Source organism: Protopterus annectens, chromosome 8.part1, assembly GCF_019279795.1.
Source record: "Protopterus annectens isolate FY-2018-M chromosome 8.part1, PAN1.0, whole genome shotgun sequence".
Classification (NCBI taxonomy): Eukaryota; Metazoa; Chordata; order Ceratodontiformes; family Protopteridae; genus Protopterus; species Protopterus annectens.
This window is the reverse complement of record NC_056742.1, coordinates 255,142,592-255,166,643: the sequence shown is the minus strand read 5'-3', so window position 1 is coordinate 255,166,643 and position 24,052 is coordinate 255,142,592. Positions and strand designations below refer to the sequence as shown.

At 38.8% G+C, this 24,052-nt stretch overlaps 1 protein-coding gene across 1 annotated transcript in view; it reads right to left on the bottom strand.

The window, feature by feature from the left end:
- CPNE7 (copine 7) overlaps nt 1-24,052 on the bottom strand; it is a 2,789,522-nt gene that overhangs the window by 722,536 nt on the left and 2,042,934 nt on the right. The window contains exon 9 of the mRNA XM_044081847.1: nt 9,214-9,300. Within this exon, the coding sequence (XP_043937782.1) occupies nt 9,214-9,300 (87 nt within the window). The remainder of the gene's footprint in view (nt 1-9,213; nt 9,301-24,052) is intronic.

The window sequence follows — 24,052 nt, the reverse complement described above, 5'->3', positions numbered from 1 at the left end:
TGTGTTTGTTTGCACCTATCCTACTACTGTGACTGTTGTTGGATATGTTACCCCCCCCCGACTGGCATGTGTGAGTCACTTATCTTGTGGATGTCACAGTATTGAGGGTGGTGTTGCAGGGCTGCCTATGCCAGATGCACATAGTACACTCCCTACACATGGTTGAGCACAGGTAGTGTAATGTTTGGCATCCCTTTTACTGTATGTGAGAGTCAGAGAGAGATGTTATTCCCTGGGTCCCTCCTGTGTCAGTGTATGTGCTATGTGTTGCCTCTTTGTCAAGGCCAGGGCATACTGGGCACGCCTCCTTCTGCCTACTTGGACAGGATTAGGTTCTTCCTCCTCCGAGTCACTCTGTGCCTGTGCAGGCCTTGGCAATGGTGGGGGGATGTGTGGCCCTGCCCCGTGCTGTTCCTGCTGCAGCTGTTTCTACAGGATCATAGTGTGCAGCATGGCACATACGAGGACAAGTTGGGTACATGTAGCTGGTGAGTACTGCAAGGCTCCACCGGATGTGTCCAGGCACTGGTACTGTGACTTGAGCATCCCAAACAAAAACTCTACTATAATTCTGGTCTGTGCTTGTGCCTCATTATGGGGTTCTTGTTCAGGTGTGTGTGCATTTCTGATGGGTGTCATCAGCCACGGCTCCAGTGCATATCCAGCATCCCCCACTAGCTGACCGTGATGGATGTCCCCATTGGCAAATCTCTAGTACAGCTGCATCAGATGCCAGATGTGGGAATCGTGATATCTTCCAGGGCAGCCAGCACATACATTCATTATTATGCCTTGGGCATCGCACATGACCTGGCAGTTGATTGAGGGGAAGCCCTTGCGGTTGATATAGACCCTATCCTGCTCACCAGGTGGCGCTTTGATACATATGTGCGTGCAGTCTATAGCACCCACTACCTCAGGGTATTCTGCTATTTGGTGGAACAGTTGCGTTTTGCTGGCCAATGCCTCATGAGTGTTGGGGAAATATACATGCTCACCAACATGTGCTGACATGGCATCCAGGAACTGGTAGAGTACCCTGGATGCTGATGCCTGTGAGATCCCCATCATATCCCCAGTTGGCCTTTAGAAGGTACCTGTAGTTAGTATTCTTAGGCCTACACATATCTTGGTATCCACTGGGATGGGTTCCCCTCTGTTAGTTCTGTGTGTGAAGTGTGGCCTGCACAGCTCAACAATTTGCTGTAGGAGGTCCTTGTCCACCCTATAGCGCTCAATTATCTCCAGCTCATGTAGCCCCTGGTAGGTTACCCTGAGTATGTACACTCTTCTCTGTCTCCTCACTGTGGGTTGGTCGACAGCATTCACATCCTCACCGCCCTCAGTCTCTTCCACAAGTTGTTGTATGATAGCTATTGCAGCCCCTATCATTTTGCTGTTGTAAGTGTTAAAAGTTCTCTACTTGTTTACACCAGTGGTGTAGAGTGTGGGAAAAAACAGAGGTTCATAGGTTCATAGGTTGGTACTAGGCTATCAGCCCTAGGGCCTATACAAGCCTAGCCATAACAATTCCCTGGCTATTTCTTCCCACACTATTTACTTCCCTGGACCCCTGTCTAGCAGGGTGACTGACGTGAATTTCCTTAGGAAGGTGTTTGCATAGTTTATAGTAGTGTTCTGGGCTGGGCTGGTCTGCTGCCTGTGTAATTGGCTGATTCTGATTCATTTCACCTGTCAGCTATGCTAGCTATCCTAGATTACCTTCCTACTGCTGTTTTCCCTTCCCATTGCCTTCCTATTTAAGACTGGGTGTGTGCCGCACAAACAGAGTGCTCAAATGTGCACAGTGCTGCTATTTCCTGGTTTAACTTTTGTTTTCTTCCTTTAAAACCCAGTGCATGGTGCGCACACCTACTTAGGCAATATACAGAGTGCTAGGCAGATTCAGGCACACCTCCTAGCTTAGCTGTGCTAAGCTAGGTGCAAACTCAAGCGACAGGGCTCCAATCCGCTTACAGTATACCTGACACACACCCCCATGATGTCAGCTAACTCCTAGGCTTGCACCAAGCTATTCCTACTCTTACACTGTTGGGACCTGACTAGCATGATGGTGAAAACCGGGATTCACTATCATTCCCCTCATTTGCATAGGATTGCCTGCTAATGCATAGTTACATGTCTCACACTGAGCCTCCCCCCTTAGCAACCACTGCTCACTGGCCATGTTGTCTTCTGCTGCCATTGACTTGCAAGGCAGAATAGTGATTTTAGTTAGAATGCTTAATTTAGGTTTATTTTGATATCCCCCCCCGATCCCATTTGGGCACCACTGCCCTATGCTTAAACAGCCGAGATCGGCTAAAAAAATAAATAAAAGTTGATTGTTTTATTTTTTTGGCTGTTTGCAATGCCAATGGCCTTATACTTGGCCATTGGCATGTTTCTTAACTGATATGCAGCCTTTATTTGGAGCTGTCATAGCTCTGTTTTGGATTTTGCGGAAATGTACTTGGTTACTAACGTTACTAATATGTCCACAACAGCCACAGGTGTATCAAAGGTTCACAATGGTACCAGAAGAAAATACAAATCATATAAAAAATGCAAAAACCCACTGGACCCACCATGGCAGGCAAAATAAAACTTTTATTAAAACAGATAAGTGCTTTCAAGCCACTGCTCTTCTTCAGATCTATAAAACATCACTGACATCAACTATTTCAAAAAGCAAACAACCAATAAAAGTCAGTAAGGGGACCTATGCCCTCTTAATCTAGGTTTTAAAGGTATATATCCATTCAGACCTGCCTGACAATCCGCTTGTAAATCAGCCTTCCATCTTAGTGCATTCAACTCTGTTAGATGTTTAATATCACCACCCCTTCTATTTTCAAATTGTATTTGTAACACCATTCATTCTATCAGTTATCTGGATGTTAGTCTAACTAAATTAGTGGAGATATTAATACTTTGATACCCAGAAAAGAGGTACACTCCAACTGATATGTTCACAGAAAGCGTATGCATGCCACACACACTTTTAAGGGTGTAGTCAAAGGACAAATGTTAAGAGCCAGTCAACTAAACACAGATGAGTCCAACTTTATATTGGAAGTGGATAGAATGGTCACAGATTTTGAATGCTGTGGATATAATAACTCATTATTAAGATGTACAGCAGATGAAGTTGTCATGGAAAGAACAGGCAAAGTGAGACATCACTTTTCTAAAACTAGCCATGTTAATTCGGGTCATAATTCTATTAAAAATAATATATATATATATATATATATATATATATATATATATATATATATATATATATATCGCATACAATCGTAGATCAGCGGGTGTTAAGAATATTATTAGAAACAATTGGGGTATTCTTAAAAACATGCCTGAGATAATCAAAATAGTTGGAGAGGCCCAGGCGTTCTCATATCGTACCTGTCTGAATTTGAAACAAAGATGATGTAATAAGGACTTTAAAAATAATAACAAGTTGAACATAAGTAGAAAACAGGGAAGATTTCCTTGTTATAATTGCATATGCTGTGATGCTATAAATACAAGTTCTGAATTTATACATCCTAACACTAAGAAGAAATATACTTAACGGTGTTTTGCAACATGTAATAGCGCTGCCATTGTGTATATGGCATGCTGTAAGGTGCGTCAAGCATTCTACATTGGGAAATGCACAAGAAGGTTGAAGGACAGAATTATTGAACACAAATCCGAAATACATAGAAGGGTAGCAACTAAGGCTTTGGGTAAGCGTATAAGGGAGAAAGGAAGTACACAAACATTTAACTTTAGAGTGATTGACGTCAGACAGAAGAAAATGGGGAGTCTTAATAATGAGTTAGAAGCATGTGAATACTCATGGATTACACTTTTAGAAGTGGATTGTTTTCCAGCTTTAAATAGCAGTAAGCATTAAACCTATGTTAAAAAGAAGACAGTTAACTTTGAAATAACATCTTGTGTGGATGGGTCTTAGTTAAATGTTTTACTTATTTTATGGCTATTCTGACTTTCAGTAACATTTTACCTGTATATGTGTCTTTAAACTGAAGTGCTTAATACAACTGTGTCATGTGATTAGTTTTATGGTTTGAATTTACTATTTAAATGATGGCATTTGATTTTTTTTTTATACACTGATGAAGGGTTGATCCTGAAAGCTTTGTGATTTCTTTCCTGTTTGGAATAAGTGCTGCATTTTACCTCAACGTTTCCAGGCTTTGGATTTTTTACTACTAGTATAATGTCTCCCATCCAGCCTACCAATAAAGAAAAACATTAAAATACAGGGAATACAGTTACATTGTGAGCAATAATGCTGCTAGCTGAGACTCCTTAATAATCAAGGAAAAAGAGCCATGAATTGTATAAAAGCTAAGACTTTAAAGTAATTAAGACCATATGGGTACACTTCACCAAGCAGTCAATTAGTTGAACTTGGGAAATCCATTGAAAGCATTCTTTTCAAGTGCCAGAGGTATCAAAAGGAAAAACGTTTGTGCATGTCTACCAGTGTATGTGAGCTGTGTCTGACTGTCCTCTCTAGTTGTAGTGTTATGGAAAGGGTTCTTTCTAAAGCATAGGGTTGGGGCTAGGGGAAAGGTTAGGGTTAGGTTTAGCACACATTTTATTATTATTAATTTTTTTTGGGGGGGGGTTGAATGTGATAGGATTTCACTGACACATGCGTAGCTGACTGCTGACATTTTAATTGTTGACCTTTTGTACTTGATCTTTTAGCTGCCAACACTGTAATGTATCGACATAATGCAGTATGAGATAGAACTCTCTTCAAAAAGCTTTTAGAATTGTTAAATTAACATATATATATATATATATATATATATATATATATATATATATATATACACACACACACACACACATATATATATATATATATATATATATATATATATATATATATATATATATATATATATATATACATATATATATATATATATATATATATATATATATATATATATATATATGTTGTTGTGTCTTTTGGCTTTTCCCGGTTAGGGGTCACCACAGCGGAACTCCGGTCCGCTAATGACTGGTAGTTGATTTTTACATGCCAAGTTACCAGCCCTGACGCTCAACCTTCAACGAAGGTACACCCATTCACGCATGTCTCCATGCAGAAGACGCTCTAGCTGAGAATCGAACCGGACAGCATCTTTATAAATATATACATACATATGTATATGGGTCGTGTATACTTCTAAATTTTGAAGTTTCAAGACTTCAAATTTCTTATGGTAGAGACCACAAGACTGAAGTTTTGAAACTTCAAAATGTAAATAAAAAAAAAATCTTTTATAATTATATTTTTTATATATATATATATATATATATATATATATATATATATATATATATATATATGAAGCATTTATGCTTATGTTTGAGTTTATTTTGTATGTCTGAACTCATCTATAAGTCTCAGTGTATGTTATTACTGAGTCATCACATTCTTTTTAGGAGCCTGCTGTTTTATGATAAAATTACCTTAAAAACCTCACATTATTAATACTACTCCATTTTGATGCACTTTATTCACAGACAACTATTTCCTTTCTTCGTACAGAAAAAGGTGCTGCATGTATCACAGTGTGAAACTTTTTCCATCCTTTTGATTTTCTTAAACAATTTTGCAATGCAGTTAATCTGATTTTCTCGGCTAATGGGAATGAAAGGAACTATTCATTTTTTAGACACCTCTGTAAGCATTAGTCTGACATTTTACTTCTAGCGTACTTTCAAGCTTATTGCTTGAAAAACAGAGCTGTAAAAATGTAATAAAACCTCTTTGCAAAACACATACCTCCACACTCATTTATTATTTAAACTGTGTGCCAATATATTCCAAAGACATGCATCTGGAGTGTTTCTCCCCGGGCCTCCGCTGAAAACAGGCTCTGTGGAACCTAGTCAGACATTCCCGGACAACAAATGTTAAATAAATAAAAATAATAAATATTATTTTTTCTGTTTTTTTTTGTTGCCCCTGCCACTGCCATCTGCCGTGTATCATTCTTGCCTGAGCCTTGTGACAGGAGGCATTCCCCCACTTCAAGGAAAGTGAGGTGTCATCACCCTGCCCTTTTATAAGAAAACCACTCCTACATTCCTTGGGGGTTGGAGTATGGAGTTAAGCATGAAATGACTGGTCTTATACTGCACAGTATTGAAAGGAAGCCCTAACTAGGGTGAAGTGAAAATGTATTGCCTATATTGCAAATCATGCCCTCTCCCTTCTAACACTAAATATAGCCTGCTCACAACCAGGAAGTATTCTCCAGTCTTTATTAAAAAGCAATGGGCTACAAGTAGAACCTATAATGCCCTTCAAGATAATTAAGCCATAGAAAGTTATAATGCACTTGAATTGTGAATAAAGCTCAGGTCATCTTGGCCATAGTCATTGCTCCATACCTCTGTTATAAAACTGGGTTACACAGTCTCTTTAAATTCTTAATAAGCTTTAAATTATTATATGTATTATATACCTACTATGCAAATTGTAACAGTTGTCTGACATTGTGATCTAAACTTCTAAGACTGAATTAGAAATGTGTTATGTAGGGCTGAATTAATTTTCATGGCATTTTGCAGTAATGGGGATTGCTGCATATGGTACTGACAATGTGATATGTCTTAGAAAATTCTCACTTTGATTATGTAACTGATTTTTTCATTAAGTTCACATTGTTTTAGAACAGCAGCAAAAGCTATAGAGTAGCATAAGTGTGAACTTACTGCATGTTATTTCTGGTTAGCTGCAGATAGACCATATACTACAAAAATAAGGCCCAGACTGCACATTGAGACCCAACTTAATACTGTAAAAAGGTAATTGCACAATGACAGTAACATATACACTGGTTATAAGGTTAGCAATTTGTCATGGTGACTTATTCCCTAAGCTTCAAATCAGACATCCTAGCATAATACAGATCATAGATGCCCATTATTTATGTTATCTAAGTAATAATTTCAAAGAGTAAATTCAACTGGCTAAAAGACTTTCTAATACTACAGCATATTATAACATTACTAGTTTCAGCCAGCCAGCTTTTAAAAATATTCATCTCTACACCCTCTTACAACTGCAACACTTCTGCAAAGTAAACTATTTTAAAACTACAGTTTATAGTTAATATCAAGGACACTATACTAAAAGATAAGAGAATTTATCTGGGTTTCAAAAAAGCTTTTCTGACAATTTACACAACACTGAAGACTAACGAAAAGCCTGCTTTAAGATAAACTAAATTGTTGTTTCTTTAATATGCCACTGCTATCTTGCAGTCTCATGATCCAAAAGGATGCAGTGTCCCATTTACTGTCTGCATATGTCCTATGTGGTCAAACTCATGCACGCAGTGTCCCAATTAAACGGTCGATTACAGAACTAAGGGCTGCTGTCAGTCACCAGTCCTATGGGTTTTCTGTACTAAAAATTCACTCTACAAAACATCCTCATATAGCAGATAATGCCTTAAGTGGTTTATGTGAAAGCCAGCACTAACAGGGCTGACGCATGTTATGCTTAAGAAAGGTAATGTTGCACCATAAATATGCAGTACAGAACTTTACTGTATACTATACCTATTCACTCAAACTGACCTGCATCCTATACATCCTATACAGGATTGCAGCAGCTGAACTATAGACAGTGTTTTCCAGCTGCAAAGTGAGCAGCAACAGCAATGAGATAACGAGAACGGCTAAAAGCTGTTGGATAAGCCTCCACCATCCTCATCTGCTGAATATTAATGTAGAAGCCACATGAGTCAGACAGTCTATTAAACATAGCAATACATGCCTTGCCAGTAGTGCAGAGTGATAAAGCCCTGACAATGGGTCAGGCAACTCATGTTTGATAACTGGCTTGGATATCTGACATTATAGGGTGGATAGGCATGCCATACTGAAGGGGGAAAGGTGTGCAAGCAGTTCTTTATTGGAACACCAGGACTGGAGGGTGGGAGACAGCCGAGCAGGTATGGTCACCTATAGACCTGGGTTGGATCACATTCAAGGCACCTCTCATAACCCACCCAGCCTGATGAAGTGTACATGTCATCACAGAAGGGGAGGCAATAGGGTGAAAGAAAAAGTCCTGCCCCTTTCAGAATGACATCACATTCCTGGTAATTTTACCTTCACTGCCCAGGTATGAGTGAATCCAAACAGAAAAGCCAGTTCCCTTTGACCTGAAGTAAAGACTGAATCTGCTGAGAATGCTGGGAGAGACTTTTGATTGTCATAGGAGTGCCATACAAAAATGAAGAGCAGAAGACAGTTAGCAATACAGCTAGGAAAACTGTGCTGTTTAATCAGTGTTTCGCAACAATATTCCAAAATTACTGCTCACCTTTGTAAGGGCTTCACTGATGTCACTCCCTTCATAGCTCCCTGCTTGAGAACTTTTCTAAGTGTGTATGTTCTTCCACATACTGAAATATATGTTTATAAAATTGCTAGAGTTTTTTTTTTTTTTTTATAATTATAAAGTTTGTTTGCTATAATAGGAATGAGACCTTCCAGAATATGTCAAACAGTAGGACGTTAACAATACTGAGATATATTGAGCTATTTCCTTTGCCTCATGTCTCACAATACAATTAAGTTGTGCAGTTAGCTTGATATGTCTTATTATTTGAATAATAGCAATTCTGTATTTCCTCCACTGTAAGTGAAGAATACATTTTACTGAGTGCTACAATATTTCTTAATCTGAATAAATCTGTTATCAATAGCATTAAATGCTCTAGCTTTTTAAACTTACATTCTATACTGTATCTGTATAAGCTTCTGGATTTCAAGTGTAATTCATCATGTTTTAAATACAGCTTTCATTTTTATAATGGAAATGTAAGGTTTTGAAAATATAAAGGGGTAATTTATTGGGAATTACTTGTTTTAAAAACAGTATCTTATTATCTTAAACAGCAAAGATAGACTAAGCCCCACCATTCACCAGGCCTCAGTGAGTCATGGATAAAATTAATGATGTAGTAACAATATCAAATGTTGCAGTTAATGTTCCAAAGTATGAAAATTGTTTGCGCACCTGATTTCAAAGGCACATCTGTAGATATATTCAACATGGCACTTCTGTCAGGTGAAATATGTTTTGTTCATTGTTTTTTTACATGAGGAGGGTTAAAAGTTTGCTGATAACTTTATTTCAGATTAGACACTTACCTTAAGATCTGTTAGTATGACAAGCCCAGAATTCTTATAATGTCTCTTCTTTGTTTTATACTTAGGATTCACACAGTCCCACTGGACCTGAGGATATAAAAAAGTGATAATTTTGCAAGTTAATCAAAAATATGTTCTGCAGTCAAAATCTGCATCTGCACTATATAAAACAAAGGATTATTAATACCAATTTTTTGGTTAACTGATTACCAAAATACTGATTAGTGAATTTTAACTCCAATTTCTAAATCATAGAATCACTTTGAAAATAAACACTGCGGGCATGAGATATTATACACAGCAGAGGCTACAAGCAAGTAATTAAAATAAGGAATGCTACAAAAAGTTTAAATAAAAAGCAAATGCCACAAGCTGAAGGTATCATGAAATGTCAGTCTTCTGATACAGTTATGTAGATATTTATTAATAAGATACTCTTCCTTTACATGTCCCTGCAGACCTTACAGAATGTTCTCCAGTCCTACCTACAGTAAATATAAAAAAGTGCAGTAAAAGTCCATTCCCACACATATTACTTTGCTTTTCATGGACCTCTGTCAGTAATCTTAAGTAACAGCCTCTTACTGGTGGAGTTGCATGTATGCAAGTCACAGGGCAACTCGAATAAAGTGTGTAAGGTAATGAATTCCACATGGCTGGGGGGGGGGGGGGTGAGAAAAGAGAAAGAACAATACCCTGAAGTTCCCAAATGAGCACTATAACATTTGTAAAGTTTCTTACCAAGTGGGGGGAGGGTATGGATTGGTGTACAAGGGACCTGGACCTCCTGAGCATTGTTTTGACTCATACTGTATAGAGCTGGTTATATAAGCACAAAGAACTTAGACTGCATTCACAATGTCACTGGCAGCCACTGTAGACTCCCTAGCTTTTTGATAATGTAGCTGTAGAATTTTGCACCAGATGGAGTCATCTTTAAAATGTTTAAGTTAAATTACAATCATCAAATATAACTCCCACTGTTATAACCAGGGAACAGGTCCTTAATGGTGTCTCTAAGGCCAAGAACTCTGCATCAATGGGCCCAGACAATATCCCAGGATGCCTTCTAAATATCATGAAACATGACCTTTCAAGCCCTCTGGAATTGCTATTTAACTGTAGCCTCCAAACAGGCTTCGTGTCTCATGAATAGAGAACAGCAACAGTCATCCGTCTGCACAAAGGTGGGCCATCTACAGATCCATAAGTCTCAAAAGTCTTATATGCAAAGCCATGGAAAGAATTATCATGGAAATGATCAATAACAATATAGTAAACCTGCAGACACTGGACTCAACCCAGTTTGGTTTCATCAAGGGCAGGTAATGCCTACTCAACCTGGTGGACTTCTTTGAGAAGGTTACCAAAGTAATGGATGAGGAAAAAATGGTTCACACTGCCTATCTTGACCTGGCCAAAGCATTTGACAGAATATCCCACTCAGGCAATGTTGACAAACACACGAGATTAGGTACAAACCCATATGTCACCCACTGGATAGCCAACTGAGTCACAGACAGGACCCAGGAAGTTAGAACTGGGGAGTCCACAAATAGAAAGAGGTCAGTCACAAGTGCAGTCCCTCAGGAATCGGTCTCTGAAGTCAAGGCAATGGTCTCTGGCTTACTAAATTTGCTGATGACTGCAAATTAGGAGCAGTCATTGAATTCTACACTGACACAGACAAACAACTGGCGTTAGAGCTATGGAATAAAACTAAATGTCAAGAAATGCATAACAGTATCCTTTGCAAAGTCATCTACCCCCACTGTCATATTGACAACACACCTCTTAGAGTTCACCCAGTAGTCAGGGACTTAGGGTCACATGTAGACAGTAATGTATCCTTTGACCATCATGTGTGTACAGTAGTGAGGAAATAATTCTATGTTGCACAAATTATAAACAAAAGTATGGCACCTAAGTCCAAGGAAGTCATTGTTCCACTGTATTTGACATTCATCAGACCTATCATTGAGTACAATGCCCATTTTGGTATGTACCTAAACAGGCATGTCCACCAAATGCCATGTCCACAGATGTTCCTCACTAAAACAATATTGGGCATAACTAAAATGTCTTATGCAGACCACCTCAAGGCCCTATCCCTGTATTCTGTCTCCTACAGGCTGTTGAGGGGACATTTATGCCGGGCATACAGGGTATTGTCAGACCCCACTCTAATGGACCTCCTGCATAACTGCATAACAAACAGCACCAGAATGACCCATTCAAAAGACTTAAGGCTCGCCTTGATATAAATAGGACCTGTTGGAGATACAGGTATGTATCCCAGAGACTACCCTCTCTCTAGAATGGGCTCCCAATCTATGTGAAGCAGAGTTCCTCCCTAACCCAATTCAAGTGTAAGTTGGACAATTAGATGAGGAACAGGAAATTCATTCCTCACTTGCCACCTATATCTATAATAGACACAAGCAACTTGTAAATGGTTCATCTCCCAGGTCCCTGATTATAAATATTTCATTGCCCAAGCCTCTGCTTACACTTATCAAGGGTAACAAAACTTGTTAGAGATTTGGGATGCGTGGTTAGGCTTAAAAAGGACCTTGTGGCCATTAGCCTAGTAAACACCTATGAAACCTATGAACCTGTAAGATGCATTGCAACAGTCAAGTTAAGAGAATGTCAGTGGAGAATTTTCAAATTCTCTTTTGGTATATGATGTTTAATGCAGGTAAGATTACTCAGATGAAAACAAGATATCTTAAAAACTGCTGATATACAATCCTTAAATCTCAGATGGTCACTGAAACTCATACTAGAATTTCACATCTTAGACACGAGTTCCTGCTCTATATAATATTGGGACACAGGTCTGGAAATTAGAAGGAGCAATGTGTTGCATGGTTCAAAATCCTTTCAGTCATTAAGAGATATAAGATTCAGTCAGTTCTCTCCAGGCTAAGTGAGAATGGACTCCAGACACTACTCATGCAATGATATAACAGCCCCTCAATCCAGAGAAAATGAGGGGTATAAATGGATATCATTAGCACGACTGTGATTTATTTCCCCTCCTCTTCTTTGTAAAATGCTGTCACATTATTCCTTCATTCATTCATTGATTACCAGCTTAATTCAATACATGGATATGGGAGAACTGGTGCATATCTCAGTACTCAGTGAATGTAAGCCATAACTTTATCCTGAATGTTCTTCCTGGCTACACTGGTCAATAATGTACTACCCAGTACTTCCAATTAAGGGGAAGGTTATGCTAACAAACAATTTATTCCCTCTACTGGGATTGAATGACTGAGTAGCAACATCTATGTGACATGTTCTTGTAGAGTGATTCAAAACTGAAACTGCTGTTTGTCCCTGTTCTTGTAGAGTGATTCATAACTGGCCTGCTGCATGTTCCTGTTCTTGCAGCGTGATTCAGAACTGGTGCTGCTGCGTGTCCCTGTTTTGGTAAAGTGATTCAGAACTGGGCCTGCTACATGTCCCTATTCTTGTGGAGTGATTCAGAACAGGCCCTGCTGCTTGTCCTGTTCTTGTAGCATGATTCAGAACAGGTGCTGCTGCTTGTCCTTGGTGACAGTAGGAGGGTACTAATATTTTTTAGTCTGTTTTCTTGCCGTGGACTGTGAAGCAGCAGGTTTCATGACTAGCCAACTATTTAAAACTTTGGACTTTAAAAATGACACTCTGGCTGAACTGCTCCACATGGCAGTACCTTGTGCCTAATTATCAGCAAACTACAGCATTAAAAAAAAACTAATTTTCCACCAACTAGGAATCAATGACTACCAAGAACTTTGTGGCTTGTTCTAGCAGCTTAATTCACAACTGGCATTGCTGCATTCTTTTCATGACAGGAGGGCTTATTGTGGGCTGTGATCTGGCATGTTTTGTGGTTTTAACTATATTTGAAGAACCATGACATGGCTTGGTGCTCTGCCTAGAAAAGCTGCTCAGTGTTGTGTTACTCAGTGTTTCACAGTCAGGAGAAGACTAAAGTAAACTCACCATTTTTCCAACTACTGCATTACATGAGCTGAGTTGAGTATATAATTGCACTATAAATATGCACATCTGTGAACCCACTTCCTACACTATTTAATTGGTAAGGCTGAATTGTTCTTTTCACACCGACGCAAGGTAAACAAAGCTTGTCAGCATTTTTCTAGTCAGACCAATCACCTAAGATGTCTGTTTTATTGCTGTTATTGATTTGTCATTCTAAGCTACCTGCTTAGACCACTACTGTTACTGTCTGCCTCTTTTTCAGCTTACTGTCCTACTTAATAGATACTTCTCTGTTTTTCTACAACTGCATTACAGTTCTTGACTGTTTTAATTGCTACCTCATACCTGCATTTCGTCATAGCTGCATTACAGCTCTTGATCATTTAATTGCTACATTGTAGCTGCATTTCTATGGCTCTTGCATCTGCATCTGCATTGTGCACTTTTAATCATATTATACTGCTGGTTTCTGTTTCTACTGTGGTTGCACTATGATCCATGCAATGCCTCCCTTGTCTGTCTTGCCCTTTTGAGTTCTCTCGTTTTGGTATACCTTAACAGACTAGCATACCTGTGTGTGGCATCTATGATTTTTTTGGGTTAACTCTCCCATCAGCATTGCACAGTATTAATCATCTAGTCTGACTCTTTTAAACATGACACAGTAGTCAGATTTCACAACACAGTCTGACTGTTACAGTGAAGTACAATATGCAATTTTGTTGTGGCTTCTCTTCGATAATCATTTGAAATGTCAGAACCCACTTAACTAAGTCCAGAAACATGAAGACTGAATGACTGAAAAAATGGACTTACATAAGTCCGAGATTTTCTTGGAACATTCCATTTTCTCAGAGGTATTATGACCTTGGAGTTGGTGCATATACGTCTGGGGTGTGTGGGGAGCTTGCCCTCCTGCAAAAAATAAATTTAAAGCAGAAGAGCAATGTTCAAGATTGACTTTTCTCTGGGATTTGCAGTCTGTTTTATGGCATGCTGGCATTCAGGATTTTGAGTGATGACATTTCAGGAGGGACCCTTTTCTTTTTCCTTCACTATTCATTGCGCGGTATGTTGACTGCTTCTACAAGGTTGTTGGAAGTGTGTAAACTCTTTATAGTGTGGTATGCCAAGCACCCTCTGTGTGCTGCTCTGTGTTATTACCCATATCACTCAGTAGCTTACTATCAAAACACTATTAACTTCTTCAGTTTCAGTGTTTTAATGTGATTTCCTGAAAATTGTACTTCTTAGCATGCCTACAGCTCTATTTACTTATTAAAATTATATACTTTCCCTCGTATCAAACTCCACCCCTTTTACTCCATTCTTTATTGCTGCTATTGGTTCACAGCATGTTCTAGCTAAATCTGTGGCCAGCCTTCTAGCATTTGTTGTCACGAGCCTCATGTTTACTAACATTCCGTTCTTAAATCAGACTCTGCTTGCAAAAGATGTAAATAACACAGACTGGGTGGTGTTACTACTCATGTATGTCAGTAAAGAGGAGAACTGTGTGTGTGTGTGTGTGTGTGTGTGTGTGTGTGTGTGTGTGTGTGTGTGTGTGTGTGTGTGTGTGTGTGTCTGTGTGTGTGTGTGTGTGTCTGTATACATATAGATTGCCAGGCACCCAGTATTACTTCTGCACAGGTTAAAACAGCACTGTCCAAGGCCAAGAATACAGCTTCTATGGGACATGACAATATCCCCAGGTGTGTTCTACATGAAGTATAGTGTGAACTGTCATCTCACCTGAGTGCCCTGGTCAATCACTGCCTCACCTCAGGCTTTGTCCCTACCAAATGGTGCACTGCTACAGCCATCGCTCTCCGCAAGGGAGGAGCGACTACAGTCCCGGGAACTATCACTCCATTAGCCTGACGGGTCTGATATACAAAGCAATGGAATTATGGAATACATCATCATGGACCTAATAAACAAGGATATAGGGAATCTCCAAAGTCTGGATCCTACACAGTTTGGTTTTGTGAAGGGTAGATCATGCCTGCTCAGTTTGGTCGACTTCTTTGAATCAGTCACCAGAGCTGTGGATGAAGGCAAGTTGGTTCATACAGCCAACCTTGATCTGGCCAAGGTCTTTGATACCATTCCCTACTCAGGAATCAACCCCTATATCACTAGGTGGGTTGCAAACTGGCTCACAGATAGAACCCACAGTGTAAAAGTAGCTGACTCCAACTCAGACTGTCGACCAGTCATGTGTGGAGTCCCACAGGGTTCAGTCATGGGTCCTCCCCTGTTTGGTATCTACTTCTCTGAAGTCCAGCCCAACACGAAGGAACTCTTATACAAGGGATTTTAAACTGGTTAGTAATGTTTTCAAATAAACTATTAGACATGGCAAAGCAAGAAATATATTAAATAATGCCACCATTTCTAAAGATAGTCAAAAGGCTTTCTTTGATTTGCCTGCAAACACAGAAGTTATACACTTCTATGCATAGCTAATCCCGGATATTACTTTTAATTTGGATTCTGAAGTTATTGTCAGTTTACGAGCAGACTAATTTAGCTCATATTCCTCCCCAGTCTCTTGTCTCCTTTTTCATTCCACAAAACGCACCCACATTAATCATGCATTACCCAAAACCAGAGACATCATCTCTATGTGCCCAGATAAAATACTAGGCTGAGTCCTAGTTAGTGCTTAATGCAGCCTTCCAGATCCCCTCTATATCATTTTCAACAGTGGCCAATCCATGGGTTATATACTTGAAGAATGCAACTATTACAGTGGTACTTCTCCACAGTAGTGGACGAAGTACAGATCCTGGTGATTATGGTCCAGTTAGCTTCACCAGAATCATTTGCATGGTCATGGAACACACCGTAGCTAAGCTCACAAATAAGACACTGGTGATCTACAAACCCTGGGCCATAAAGAATTTCACTTCAATACTAAAGCTAGTTGACTTCTTTGAAAATGTCACTGAAGCCACATACAAAAGTCAATCTGTTCAAACTGCTTAGCTGTATCTAGCAAAGGTCTTTGATATCACACCCCACACAGGTATTACAGACAAGATCATTTGCCTAAATTAACCTCTATATAACACTCTGGATAGCCAACTGCCTCAATTATAGGACCCATATTGTAATGGATGGTGTGTTATTTTGCCTATGCAAAAGGCCACTGATGGTGGTGTCCAGGGTTGTTTCCTTTTTGGATTCCTTTTTAGACTTTACAGATGACACAAAAAAATTTTAGGATAAACAAATTTGCCCACCAGCTGGAAACTAGGTGTAATTATTAACTCATCTGCTGACACCAGCATCTGTTAAGAGTGACTTGATCAAGCCAAAACTTGGTTTACTGATTAAGCTTAATATGAAAAAAATGTAATGTTTTATTTAAGAAATAGAGCTACCCCAACACTTAATTAATGCTACTGTTACTAATACTGCTATCAGATAAGATATCTAAGCACCTTGGTTGACAATGAGCTATCTTTTGAACATTATGTTTGTATCATATCAAGGAAATTTTTTTATTTTCCGCAGCTAATCACAAACAGTATATACCCCAGATCCATGGAAGTTATTATTCCCTTCTGTTTCTCTTGATCAGGACCTCAGTAAATACAATGCCCCACTTTTGTATGCACCTCTACACACACCTTGCCTATCTCAGATGACCTTGACAATTCCTGGCCAAAGGGATTGCAGATCTGGGATCTGTAAGCTGTTCAGATAGACTGAAAGAGTGGTTACTATTATCTATCTGTAACAGGCTCCACTATTTTGATATTTGCCAGACCATTTTTGTTATGACAGACAAAGTTCTATAAAACCTCCTTTACCTGTAAGTAACTGATAATACTGTTAATACTTTCTCTAAGAATCTCAGGCTTTATCAGAAAGTAAACAGGAGGGACAGATAGCTTTCCCCAAAGTATCCCTTGGAATGAACTTCCCTTTCCCATCAAACAATGCAACTACTTTTAAATAGTGAAAATGTGTTTGCAAATTCACTCATAGTTTCTGCTGTGGCCTTTAGGAATCATAAGAACTTACTGCTGGGTAAAATTAGATTTGCTAGGCTCTGAAATGTCCTCATGATCTTTCACCTATAATAAACCTTTTAATCTATTAGCTTATCCACACATACTTACTCTCATATTGCACACATACCTATGGACAATTTAGAGGACTGCAACTTCACCTGTGGAACATCTCTAACATTTAGAATGAAACTTCAATATTCAGCAAAAACCCATGCGAGCACTGGGACAATATGCAGGCTCCACACAGAAGGCACCCAGGCAAGGACCAAATAGGATAATCAAGCACTGAGAGGCAGTAACCCTAACCAATGTGCCAGCTTAACATCTCCCTATGGTAGTATAAATGATAAACTGCAAAAACAACAGCCTCAGATTAAAGTCTTTAGAAACTGCATATTCCCAAGAGTAGTTCAGTGAGAAATGTAGACTACAGGTCACCTTTCTTTCCAAAAGTATGGCACAAACCAAAACAGATGAACAGATGAAACCAGACAGATAGATATTATCCATTCCAAAAGGATGCTGTGATTGACAGTATCATACTCTTCATAATGACTGTGTAGGACCAACACAAAATTATGTAGACACCTCTCCATATACAAGTCATTAAATGCCTAAAGTCTCATATATGCCATGAGATTTTACAAAGGCATTAGGTGGAATGTACATAGCCTTTTTAATCACTATTAAAAAGATTAGTGAAAAACTAGGTAATAATAAGGTTCATGAACAACGTTTTGATGTTTTCACAGAATCTTGTTGAAAAAAAAACAGCTCTACATCTGTAAGAGGTAAGGAGTTTTATTTCATTTGTTTTGTTGACATATTCAAAGTCTTTTATGAGTGAACATTCTGAGAAATAACTATTACTAGTAATGGAATATGATCAATATCGTGAAGAAGGTGAAGGATAAAGTAAACAAAATGGCTAATAATCTGTACCTCCTTTAAACCCAAAAGAAGGACGTTCAAACTCAAAACTGCCTTATACTTCCTGGAAAAGCACTGGTTATAGCACTTGCATACAAGCTGTCACAAAGCTGATACAGCAAAGATTCAAAGCATACTTATTTTTCCCTTTTGTCTGTTTATTGATTCAGCAATGATGGAAATAAATGTAATAGAGTAATTAACTATTACTAATATACATTGTCACACTACAGCAAAATATTAATTGTTCGACTTATTCAGGCTCTCCTTAAAGAAAAACCTTAATTTCCTTCAGTGATACTGATAGAGGTTTCTGTTTAAAATCCTGTTTGTTTAATATCCTGTTTGATTGTGAAGTACTTCCACGGTGGTGCAGCAGTAGCATTGTTGCCTCACAGCAAGAGGTTCTCCGGTTCGATTCTCGGCTTGGGTTGGGAGTGCCTTCTGTGTGGAGTCTGCATGGCCTCCCCACGGTTGAGTAGACGTTCGAAAGACATGCGTTGAATGGGCGTGCCTTCGTTGAAGGTTGGGCATCGGGCTGGCAACTTGACACCATAAAAACCAACTGCCAATCATTAGCAGACTAGAGTTCTGCTGTGGCGACCCCTAACTGGCAAAAGTCGAAAGACAAACAACATCCTGTTTGATTGTGATGTAGATTCAGTCACATTGTTGTTAACATTCAAAAACTGATCCAATATTACCAAGCCACTTTTAAACAAATGATTGATATATTAAATGAAACTCTAGAAAGTAGATTTTAAACAGTACTGCACAACATAATAAGAGACAGACATATTTAAATGGTAGTAATTAGGTCATGCCAGTCACTTATCCACGGGTGGATGGCAAGCAGTTTGCAACACAGGTTTAATGCATAATTCCTTAACAATAAATTAACCATCAGACATGAGCATTTGAAGTTGCATAATAAAGTTTGTTTAAACCACACTGTAAAAGTAGCTGACTCCAAATCCAGCTCCAGACAAGTGACAAGTGGAGTACTTCAGGGTTCAGTTCTGGGACCACTCTTGTTTGGCATCTACTTCGCTGAAGTACAGGCCAACACTAACGGGCTCTGGCTAACAAAGTTCGGAGATGACTGCAAACTGCGAGCCATTGCTAAATCCCCAAATGATGTGGATACTCTACAAAAGGGCCTTACAGAAATAGATGAATGGTGCCAGAGCCACGGGCTCAAGCTCAATGCCAAGAAATGTATAGTTATCCCCTTTGGGAAAAAACATACACCCGTGAATTACCACATAGGTGGCAGTACACTAAACACCAAAAGTGTGATAAGATACTTAGGGACACAGGTGGACAGTGGTCTCACCTTTGATAACCACATCACCACAACAGTCAGGAAATCCATCTATGTGGCACACCTCATCACTAAGGGCTTTTCATCCAGAAAAAATAAGTCATTGTCCCACTGTATTCATCCCTCACTAGACCCATTATAGAATACAATGCCCCATTTGGTATGTACCTCTCAAGACATCTGCAACAACTGGAAAGGCTGCAGAAATACCTCACTAAAAGAATCACAGGCCTAAATCAGATACCCTATGCTGACCATGTTAAAAAACTCCAGCTATACTCTGTCACATATCGTCTACTCAGGGGTAATCTCTACTTAACATACAAGGCCATGTCATACCCAGAGCTGTTGGACATGCTACACTTAAAGAAATCCCAATCCTTCAGAGCCACATGCTCTAGGGATCTAAACCTTATCATCACAATAAACAAAACATGATGGAGGGATAGGTTCCTGTCCCAGAGACTCCCCAGACTCTGGAATAGACTGCCCATACATGTCAAGCAGAGCGCCTCTTTGGCCCTCTTCAAAAGGAACTTTGACGATTGGATGGGAGACAGGAAATTCACCCTGGTTGATCACGTCAGTCGCCCTGCTAGAAAAAGGTCCAGGGAAGTAAATAGTATGGGAAAAAATAGCCAGGGAATTGTTATGGCTAGGCTTGTATAGGCCCTAGGGCCTATAAGCATAATTAATGGTCAGAATGACCTATCTATTGATTGCTAAATGTTGTCTGCATCTGGCTAATAAACACTGTGCCCTGCATATCATTGGCTTTAAGTGCAAAATAGAAATGTAAAAAGCACTTACACACAGCACTTTTCTCTCAAAGATATCTTCCTGCAATTTCTGAAAAGGATTGACAGCCCCATTATTTTTAAGTTCTGAAACAGGAGTTTCTGTGTCTTTTGTCTGACTTCAGAATATGCCTTTCTTGTCTTCAGAGTAACATGTCTAATTATGAAGGGAAAGCTCAGCAAGAAAGAGTCCATATAAGAAAATCATCATGCAACCAATTACAGCAGCCTTCATGTAGACTCTGCAAACACTCCTGAAGTACATTTATACAGCATCAAATATAATTGCATTCCATTTTACACATAGTTTACAATACTCTCACCTCCCTCAGTAATTGCATTTATATTATCCTTTATCATCACGCAGTTACACATCATCTTGTCCTGTTCTAATCTCCTCACTCAATATTCCCTCCACCTCTTTCTGTCCTTTTCTTCCTTCTCTTTAGACTTTTAATCCACCCATTTTCTTTGGATCTCCTAATTAGTCAGCTAACCCATCTCATCACCAGTATGCTGTGAGTTTTAAAGATCTATTATACCATGACCCCTCCCCCTGTAATATTCCAAAACATGCACGCTGATTGGTCAGCGTGCACATTGTAAATTGACTTATACTAATGTAAAAAGGTCTGGTCGCCCGGACTTTTTCCATTAGTATAAGTCTTTTTTAAAACACTGTCTCGCTATGTTAAAGGAGTTTAACATAGCGACACAGGTTTAAAAAAAGCAACGGAGATCTCCGTTGCTTTTTACACACTGTGTTGCTATGTTAAAGGAGTTTAACATAGCAAGACAGCTTTAAAAAAAGCAACGGAGATCTCCATTGCTTTTTTTAAACCTGTGTCGCTATGTTAAATGGGATTAACATAGCGAGACAGCTTTAAAATAAGCAACAGAGATCTCCGTTACTTATTTTAAAGCTGTCTCGCTATGTTAAACCCATTTAACATAGCAAAACAGTTTGTAAAAAGCAACAGAGATCTTGCTTTCTCCGTTGCTTTTTAAAAAACTGTCTCGCTATGTTAAGTGGGTTTAACATAGCGAGACAGCTTTAAAATAAGCAATGGAGATTCTCCGTTACTTTTTTTAAAGCTGTCTCACTATGTTAAATCCATTAACATAGCAAAACAGTAAAAAGCAACAGAGATCTTGCTTTCTCCATTGCTTTTGCCCACAGCTCTGATGTACTGCGTAGGCATGCGCAGTACATCAGAACTTCCGCGGAATACCAGACAGCTGTGGAAGGGCAGCAAGGAGGCATTATGCAATGCCATTATTTAAGAAAAGTAATTATTTTTTTTCTTAAATAATGTCATTGTATAATAGCAATAACCCACTTCTGGGTGTGGGTAATGCTGGATTTACCCATGGTTGGCTTTGTTTGGTCCCTCGGGCTTTGACCTCGGTACCAAACCACACCAACCGTGGGTAAATCCAGCATTACCCACACCCAGGCGTGGGTTATCGCTATAATAAAGCTCAGCTGACTGAAATTTATCCCAAGTCCAGGGCAGCAACATTCTAGTAAGATCATCACAAGGCCTTCTGGTTGCTTTCAGTTTGTTGACAGATGCTTGCACTTTATCTGAGAAAACAAAAACAGCAGCTACACATTCTAAGAAAAGCTAGGATGGCTAGTGATTTTAAAGCAAAATGGGGCTATAGTGAGCAACACAGATGCTCAAGATAGAATAGAGTGAGGTCAACTCTGGCCAAGGTTACAGTACAAAAAAATTCATCATCATACACCTCTTGCATATCATATGTAGATATCTTTTTCTGCAAGACTTGGAGAGGTGTGGAAAACCTTAATTCTGATTTACAAACTTTTCAGCAAAAAGGAAAGAGAAAATCCTGTTCTTCATGTATTGCTCCCACAATTCCCATTTTTCATATGCAGTTTGCTCCCTTGCTTTTCTAAAAATCCCAATTCCAGTTGTCTTATCTCTGTTACTGCCTTCGCTACTTATAGTAAAATTGGTCTAAACTTTGATTTCCATTTTCTACTAATTACTATTTTGACACCCACCCACCAACTTGCCTGTGTAATATGTGAACATTTAATAAAGATGTTTGTTGGCAAAAAAATAAAGATAAAAAAGCTTCTAATTCAATTTGCTTAAATATCTAAATTGCACCTACAGTGATCTGTGTAGTGATATTTCTTTGCTTTTTTTCTGTTTTATGGGAAAATATATCTGTTGGCATTTTTAGTTTGTTCTGGAACATTAGACTTGTAGCTTAATTTGTAGTTGTGGAAAGATTGTGTTTCTACATTATACTGTGCTTTTGCATCCAAAAGTAGAATTACTTGCAAAAGCTGGTTGTATTTCAAAACCTGCTGTACCTTAGTGTTGTAGTTAGATTAACAGTTGTGGCAGAACTGTGTACTACCACAATATTTGAGCCTTGATTAATGATTTATTACAGCATTTTCTCATAAACAGTATTGCTGATACATTTCTGCATAGTCTGCTGCCTTAAACTGTAGTATAATTTCAATAGTGAGAGTACTATTTTTTCTGCTCCAAGATTTGAGCTTCAGTGCTTTTACATTGTTGATATTCCAGTTTTGCTCCTACAGATTCATATTCTGCTTATTATTTACCTCCATAAAGTGATATTCTACTGCCTTCTGTTCCTTGTTTTCTGTCTGCCCCCTCCTCCACTGAGACATTCACCTAAAGGTTCTGAAATTTTAACATATCTGGGTTCATTGTCCTGTAGATCTGAGTGGTTGCATTCTAGTGGCTTTCTGTGCCCCCGTTCTTTGGTTTTGCACCACCGTCACTGAGACATTAAGATAAAGTTTCTGAAAGACCTCCAACATTGGCTTTATTTGATTGGATCACTCTCTTTCTAGCCTGCTATAACCAGCACAGAGCTACCCCCACCCAGGGTCTTTTATGCAAGACATGGAGAGGTGTGGAAGGCCCTAAACCATGAATAACAAGCTTTATATCAAAAAAGGAAGGAGAAAAAAAAATTCAGCTTAAATACATACGTTGCACTTATAGTGACCTGTGTGGTAATACTTCTTTGTATTTCTTTCTGCTTTTTCTCAAGTTTTAGCCAATCTGTTTGCATTCTTTATTTTGTTCTCAGAACTTAGTCTTGTCACCTAATTTGCAGTTGTGTGAAAATTGTGTTGCTACATTATACTGCACTTCTATCTCCAAAGGCAGAATTACTTGTAAAGGCTGGTTATATTTTATAACCTGCTGGCTTCAGCCTTGCAGTTTCTTTCAGTTTCCAGTTGTGGCAGAACTGTGTATTACTGCCAGATTTGAGCCTTATTTATTTATTTATTACTACATTTCTCATAAACAGTGTTACTGGCAAATTACTACATAGTCATGCGCCTTAAACTATAGTAGAATTTCAGTAGTGAGAATGTTGTGTTTTTTGCTCCATGATTTGATCTTCCGTGCTTTTAGTATCAGTATTCCAGTATTGCTCCTTACAGTTTTATATTCTGCTTACCATTTACCTGCTTAAAGTTACATTCTAGTGCATTTTGCTCTGCTGTTCTTTGTGACTGCCCCATATCCCACTGAGACATTAAGCTAAAGTTTCAGATATATTAACCTGCTGGGGTTATTAGTTCATAGTTCATAGTTCAGTTCATAGATTTGTACTAAGCTAACTGCCCTTGGGAGCCATTTTAAGCCTAGTCAATTACCCCTAGCTATGTAGCTTAGAGACGTTGCACTCCAATGTGTCTTTCTGTACCTTTAATCTTTGTGTCTGCACTAACCCCA